Genomic DNA, 7,545 nt, shown 5'->3' on the forward strand with positions numbered 1-7,545 from the left:
CGAAGAGGGCATCCAATCTCATTACGGATGGTTGTGAGCCACCATGTGGTTGCTGGGATTTGAACTCAGGACCTCTGTAAGAGCAGTCAGTGCTCTTAACCACTAAGCCATCTCTCCAGCCCTTTTTTGGTTTTTCAAGACAGGGTTTCTCTGTGTAGTTCTGGCTGTCCTGGAACTCACTCTGTAGACCAGGCTGGCCTCAAACTCAGAAATCCACCTGTCTCTGCCTCCCAAGTGCTGGGATTAAAGGTGTGTGCCACCACTGCCCGGCCCTCACATGGCTCTTCTTGGCCAGCAGACTCAGTCTTCTTGGGATTCCAGCTTGCCCTCCCAAGAAGCCCTGTACTTGGGAAGGAGTGGCCAGCACTAGGAAGCAGCTCACCTCTCTGCCACCCTTGCCCTTTCCAATAGGACCCTGTTCCCCCTGAGCTGACTGGGCTCCTGCAACAATCCCAAGACCCCCTGCTCATGATGCTGTTTCCTGCCATCCCTGAAGAGAAGACCCAGGAGGAGCTGTCTGGCCAGAGCAGGGCTCCTGCATTGACTGTGGTGTCCAAGTTCAAGGTGGGTCTAGTGGTGCTGACATGAAGTGTTTAGTTTAGTTTTACAATTGTCTATTGAGTGTTCCTCAAAACTGGGGTTGTTTCCTGGGGAGCAGTGATGTGCCATGCATGGTCTCTGTCTCATCAAGTTTATGCTTCAGTGTAAAAGACAGGAAACAGACATCACTGGGTATGAGAATGGGCATAAGGTGGGGACTCTCAGTCTCTGCTGATAGGAGAGGAACACTTTATATGGAGCTGTTCAAACCCTGTGCTTGGCTGGCCGGACTACCACTTCCCTTGGTATTATCTGGTCATGTGATAATATGTGAAACTTGTACAAGCTGCTCACCTTCCTGGGGTCTCTTGACCACTGCCCTTCAACAGCTTTTTCACCTGCCCTGTCCCTTTTTAAAAATTTGTTCCTGTTCAAATGTTAGCCCCTACTTTACTGTCATCTCCTTATGCAGGCACCCTGGGAACCCATGTCCATTGTCTGATGAGCATGCTACAGCCAGAGCCTCAGACACTACTGACTACCTGCACAGCATGTGTGTCATTAGGCTGAGCTGTGACATAAGCAGTGTCTGAGTCACATTCCTCTGGCACATAGGGCAGGCTTAATAATGGAACAGCATGGGTGATGTGAAGCTGTTTTGTAGGAAAATGATCCTAGGGAAGAGAGGGAAGGAAAAAGCCCCAGACCCAGGCTCAGTCAGTAGGAGCGAGCCCCTGGTCCAGAAGCATTCCTGGAAAAAGGGTGTGAAGTAAGGGGTGGTTACCATGTGCATTTCAAGCGTTCTTTAAAAGTATCCAGCGTATAAGTGAGCCTGATTTCAAGGCAGGGAAGGCCTCCAAAGATACAACATAATCACAACCAGCATCCAGCCTATGCCCCTGAGCTGACGCAGTCCTGTCTAACCCCGGACTTCTGTGTCTTCAGGCCTCACTGGAACAACTCCTGCAGGTCCTACATAACACAACACCTCACTACATTCGCTGCATCAAGCCCAACAGCCAGAGTCAACCGCAGACTTTCCTTCAGGAAGAGGTAACTAACCATGAGCTACAGCTGCCTAGCACCAAGAATAAAGAGGAGAGCATCTCTAGGTGGAATGCTCACTGGCAGTCTCCTGGGCTGGGCCTGACATTAAGGAGAGCTTATTTCCCTGCTCTGGTAGGGTAGTCATGAGTGGCTGTGTGTTCTGTACACTCCACCAAAGCCTGACCAAGGTGGCACATGGGAACACTAGAGCATATTGCTCCCTGCTCACCTAGTCTATCCCTGACAAGAGACTTGAAACTGCTCAGGGCAATGGGTGTTTTGTGATTTGTTCAACATCTGTATAGTCCATGAAGTATGGCTATCTCTGGACTGTCAATCTCATTTTCCAGTCTACATAAAATCATTCCTCAGGGTTTCAGGCTCTGAGGGAATACAGATAGTAAGTAAGTTCTGGACAGCACTGAAGAATGTCCCACAGTCACCTGCTAAACGTGGCTATGTAGCCAAAGATAACTAGGCTGTGTGGTAAAGTCTGTGTTCAAATCACAGAAGAATCTTCACAACATGACCTTTGCTCGAGCAACTCTGATACGGGAAGAGTATAGGCAGTTATGTATTGTGAATGGGTGTCAGCCCTGGGAAGGTGAGAGACAGAGCCAGGCCTGTATGTTTTTGCGGGCCTTTGCTATAAGAGGAGCCAGGTACCAGACAAGACCTTTGCAGCTCCACCAGGACCTCTTCTAGCAGGGAGATTGTTAGGCCCTCTCGGTTTCTCATGATCTCACAGAGACGACATCTCCATCAGCCAATTCTGCCTGTCATTAAAGGTCAGGGGCAGAGATACTCAGAAGAAATGACATTTCTGGCCTGTAGGTACTTGCTTTCTTTCCCCACCCTTATAGGTCCTGAACCAGTTAGAGGCCTGTGGCCTTGTGGAGACCATTCACATCAGTGCTGCTGGCTTCCCCATCCGGTAAGTAAGCCACACTGCTGTAGGGCCAAAGCCTGGCAGCACTCAGAGCTGGGCCAGACAGAGGGAGGTGGGAATCAGGAGAATGGTGGGTCTGTGGCAATCCACCTTTACATGTATTCAGTGACTCAGGGTGTAATCTCTGCCCTGGTAGGGCCTACATTCCTATGGAAACAAGAAAAGTAAGTATGAGCCAGACACAGTAGCCCATACCTATGATCCCAGCACTTGAGACAATGAGACAGGAAGATGAACATGAAGGTGAGCCTGGGCTATGTAGTGAGTTTGAGGCCAGGCTGAGCTAGAGTGAGACCCTAGAGAATCACCTAAGAATGATTCAAAAATCGACAAAAGGGCTGTATGGGCGCTAGAGAGATTGATGACTCTGAAGTTCAGAGTATGTAGTGCTCTTGCAGAGGACCCAAGTTCGGTTCCCAGCAGCCACACAGGGCAGATCACAACTGCCTATAAGTCCAGCTCCAGGATGATCCAACCCCTCAGGCCTTCATGGGTGCCTGAACTTACAGGCACATACCCACCCACCCACACCCACTCTCTCACTCGACACACACACAGAATTATTTGTTTTTTGTTTTTCAAGACAGGATTTCTCTGTGTAGCCCTGGCTGTCGTGGATCTCCCTCTGTAGACCAGGCTGGCCTTGAACTCAGAAATCTGCCTGCCTCTGCCTCCCAAGTGCTGGGATTAAAGGCGTGCGCCACCACTGCCCAACCACACATAATTAAATAGAATAAAAATAAATCCTTTTTTAAGAGTCTGGGTCTAGAGAGATGATTCAAGGTTAAGCACACTGGCTGCTCTCCAGAAAGACTAGAGTTCAATTCCCAGCAAGCACATAGCAGCTAACAACCATCTATTAATTCCAATTCCAGGGCATCTGAAGCCTTTCTCTGGCCTCGAGAGTCACCAGGCATTGCACATGGTACACAGACATATATGCAGGCAAAACTCTCATATACATATTTTTTTTTAATTTACAAAGTAAATTTTTAAAAAAATCAGTAAATAAAACTAAATTTTAAAAGGGTCTGGGGAAATGGCTCAGTGGGTAAAGAGCTTGCTAGGGACCTAATTTAAATCTCCAGCATCCATGTTAGTTAACAGCTAGGTATGGTAATAAGCATTGTAATCTCAGCACTGGGAGATGGACACAGAATTTCATGGGTCTACTGGCCAGTCAGTCTAACCAGTCAGTGAGCTCCAGGTTCAATAAAAAACTCTATCTCAAAAAAAAAAAAAAAAAAAAAAAGAGAGAGAGAGAGAGAAAGAGAGAGAAAGGCTTTCCACTGTCAAATTAAAGCCTCCACATGTGTAAGCACACACATACAAGTGTAACATGCACACACACAAATAACACACAAGTGTAAGTACAACTAGTGCTGAGAAAGAAACAAAATTTGTTGCTGACATGCAGGGAAAATCTGGGCCTGCACATGACAAAGGTTCAGTGCAGGCCCAGAGAAAGGGAAAGGGCCAGCCTAGGGGACTCAGAACAGAGAACAGCCATAGTGCTGTCAGGAAGTGAGACACTAAGGGACCAGGCCACAGAGAAGCAGCAACAGGGCATGTGAGAGAACAGGTACGCAGGCCATGCGAAGCCGTGACAGTTGCCCTGGGTGCACTGGGAGCTGCTGGTGTGGGAAGGGAGTGGCAGTATCTCATATTCTCAGAGAATCCTTGTCTGCTCACTGGAGGTTGGGTGCAGGGTTAGGATAGACGGGAGATGAGTGAGGAGGCTATTGCTGGTATCTAGGATGCAGGATTAGCCATGAAAACTGGGAACAATGGGACAGACTGGGATATAGTTGACAGTAAAGAGAACTGTATGGTTCTTCAGACTCGTGTGAGCGCTCAGGGAGTAGTCAGCTTCCAGGTTGTAGAAAAAACTTGCTGTTTTCTGGGGTAGATGGTCGAATCAGGACAGTTTACCAAAATGGATTAGTCTGAAGGAGGCCCGAGTTGGAGTGTGAAGGAAGAAGGAAGAAAGAATCAGGAATTCTCCTGTGGCTTTGTCAGCTTTGAGAAGTTTCAGAGACAAGCCTCAGTAGAGTTTTAAGAACTGTGCAGGTACATGCTGTCCATCCTCAGTGGGTATGAGCACCCCACTGCCAGCAGGGAGGCATGCCACACCACATGGAAGTCAGAGGACCACTTAGCACAGTTCTCTCTTCCACTGTATGGGTCTACAGGATGGAACTCAGGTTGTCAGGCTTGGCAATAGGCATTTTATCTGCCAAGCCATCTTGCCAGCCACAAACTCAATTTTAAATGGTTTCTGCAAGCTTCCCACTGAGTGAACCTGGGCATCTCTAGAACATTCCCTCCTCCATTCTTGCAGGAGTGATAGTCAGGGCAGCGCTGGCTTTGAGTCCCAGCTAGGGACCTGGCTGACAAAGTCATTCTCTTTTTGCCTGCTTTGGCTTCTAGCGTCTCCCACCAGAACTTCATGGAAAGATATAAACTGCTGAGAAGGCTCCGACCTCGCACATTCTCTGACTTCAGGGGCCTTTGTCCTACCAAAGGGTCCTCTGGTGAGTGGGGCCCGTTTTTTGTCATTTGTTCACCCTTAGATTACTGAGGATTTACCTGTGTGTCCTTGAGGATGAGGGTTCAGAGACTAATGGTTGCTGGAATAATGTGGGCAATAAACCCCAGCTAACAACAGCATAGACAGGCAGAGAGCTTCCTCTGGTGCCATGGAGAGGTGGACATGGGAGAGCGTTTTGGAGGAGGTGGAATGAGGGAATAGGCTGGATTAGCCATGTGACAATCACTGCACATGACAAAGGTAATCTGAACAGAAGCGTCCAGGCATATGAGCAATTCCACACAGTAGTGGTTAAGAAAGGCTGGGGTGCCAGGTGGGCCCTAGTCAAGAAACATGGACTTAGAAGCCATGCAGTGGTGGCACACATCTTTAATCCCAGCACTTGGGAGGCAGAGGCAGGCTGATACCTAAGAGATGAAGGCCAGTATGGTCTATAGAGGGAGTTCCAGGATAGCCAGGGCCACACGGAGAGACCCTATCTTGGAAAACAAAACAAACATGGACTTTATTTTCTGGGTAGATGGGATAAGAGCCCCTTCAGGGGAAAGAGCCAATGTACTGTCCGCCTCATGCTTTCATCTACTCTAGGGGCCTTGTGGAAGGTCCTGGAGTGAGGCTGGAGAAGCCAGAGCTGTGGGCAGCTAAGTAACAAGTGGACAAAACTGGTCAGTGTTGGTAGGCATGATTCCATACAGATACAGATGTAGACAAAACGGAGGTGAGCTGGCCTCGTCAGTGGGAAGGACAGAAGAAGGGAATCTTAGGAATCTGGACCCGCCCTACATGGCCTGAGCTCCAGGTCCCAGGAAACATCAAGGGGAAATATGTTCAAAGCACTTGGGCAAAAGTCTAGCCTGTGACTATGACTGAGAAGTTGCCTGGCACAGTGTAGCTGTCCATAGAAATGTGGAAATGTTAAGGACAGGTGGAGGAACAGACACAAGGACAAATCTCAGCCAACCACAGCTGGCCCCCCACTACTCATGCTTGCTGGGCCCCATCAGTGAATTCTCTTCCTCTTGGGAGTTGTGTCACGTTCTCTTTCCCTCCCTTTCTCTCTCTTCTCCCCATGGTTTGCTCTCCTGTCTCTCTTCCAAGCCCTTCTGGGCGCTGGTCCATTCTGTGGATGTCTGTCATCTCTCGTCTCCAGCATCTGCTTTGGTGGCCTCTGTCTCCAGAGAGGCACTGGGCAGCTAACTGTGGTCAGAGCCCTCAGGTAAATCCTCCCACACAGGAGGCAGCCTTGCAAGTCTGGGAGGGCTATCGCACAGCTGGGTGTGTTCTCCCTTTTCAACACAAGACTGGCTGGAAGGGGTAAGGGGTGGGGCTCAGGGAGTGGCCTAGCAGTCTGGGATACAGCTCCCCTTGACAGCCTGTCCAAGGAGAGACTTCAGGACACTCCAAACAGCCAGGACTTCAGGGGACACAAGGGCTACCTCTACCCACAAAAGAAGAGGGAAAGAAAGAACTAACTAGATCTAGAACTGCAAGAAAGAGGCGTAAAGAGCTCTATGGAGTCCACAGTCAGTTTCTTCAGGCTACAGAGCATGCGAGAAAGCAGAGACTGATGAAGCCTTTCTCCTTCCCCCAGAGCAGCCTCTGTGTGCCAAGGAGGCCACACTGCAACCTCTACTACAGGACATTCTCCATGCTCTGCCAGCTTTAATTCAGACAGCAACCACTCCCAGTGACCCAGCTAAGACCACACAAATCCCACTGTACTGCGGCAAGACAAAGATCTTCATGACTGACTCCATGGTAAGCTGGCTGGGGATGAATTACAGGTGCCAGCTGCAAGTGGAGGCCCTCCTCAGAGGGGAGGGGAGAGGCCAAGCACCTCAAAGGATTCCCCTTCTCTCAGCTAGAGCTTCTGGAGTGTGGGCGTGCCCAGATGCTGGAGCAGTGTGCCCGATGCATCCAGTGTGGCTGGAGGCGACACCGTCTCCAAAAGCAGGAGAAACAGAGGCGGGCTGCCGTGCTCATTCAAGCGGGTAGGTGGGGCTGATTCCATACAATGGGTGTGATCAACACAGTCCTAACAGGCTGATTTTGAAAAATGAAAATCTCACAAAGGTCAAGTGTAGTGTCCACACCTGTAAACCCAGCATGGGGGAACTGAGGTAGGAGGATCTCAAGTTTGATGCCAGCCTGGGCTACATATGTAGAGTCCTTGTTCAAACCCAGGGCTTCAATCAAGCTAGGCAAGTGCTATACCACAGAGCTACAAATCCACACAGCAAAAAGTTTTAATGGCACAGATAAGCCAGATCCCTCTTCTTCCTTGGGCACTGCTGAGGACTGAGTCTGAGATGGGTCCTTGGCAGTTAGAGCTCCCAATGGCCCTTCAATGTGTGCGTATCTGCAAGATTGTGGGCAGTGTTACATTTTTTAAGATTTTGTTTGTTTGTGTGTGTGTGTGTGTGTGTGTGTGTGTGTGTGTGTGTGTGTGTGTGTGTGT

General features: G+C 49.3%; 1 protein-coding gene across 4 annotated transcripts in view; it reads left to right on the plus strand.

Moving 5' to 3' along the window:
• Positions 1-7,545, plus strand: part of Myo19 (myosin XIX) — a 30,787-nt gene that overhangs the window by 20,099 nt on the left and 3,143 nt on the right. For 3 of the 4 annotated variants that reach the window (XM_028772356.1, XM_028772357.1, XM_028772359.1), the window contains 6 exons: positions 412-564; positions 1,486-1,593; positions 2,451-2,521; positions 4,967-5,070; positions 6,679-6,845; positions 6,949-7,078. In XM_028772356.1, coding sequence (XP_028628189.1) covers positions 412-564; positions 1,486-1,593; positions 2,451-2,521; positions 4,967-5,070; positions 6,679-6,845; positions 6,949-7,078 — 733 coding nt within the window. Of the gene's footprint in view, positions 1-411; positions 565-1,485; positions 1,594-2,450; positions 2,522-4,966; positions 5,071-6,678; positions 6,846-6,948; positions 7,079-7,545 lie in introns of those variants that run through there. The other variant, XR_003712010.1, reaches the window with a different exon arrangement.

The sequence above is a fragment of the Grammomys surdaster genome, unplaced genomic scaffold, assembly GCF_004785775.1.
Source record: "Grammomys surdaster isolate TR1022 unplaced genomic scaffold, NIH_TR_1.0 213, whole genome shotgun sequence".
NCBI classification, from domain to species: domain Eukaryota; kingdom Metazoa; phylum Chordata; class Mammalia; order Rodentia; family Muridae; genus Grammomys; species Grammomys surdaster.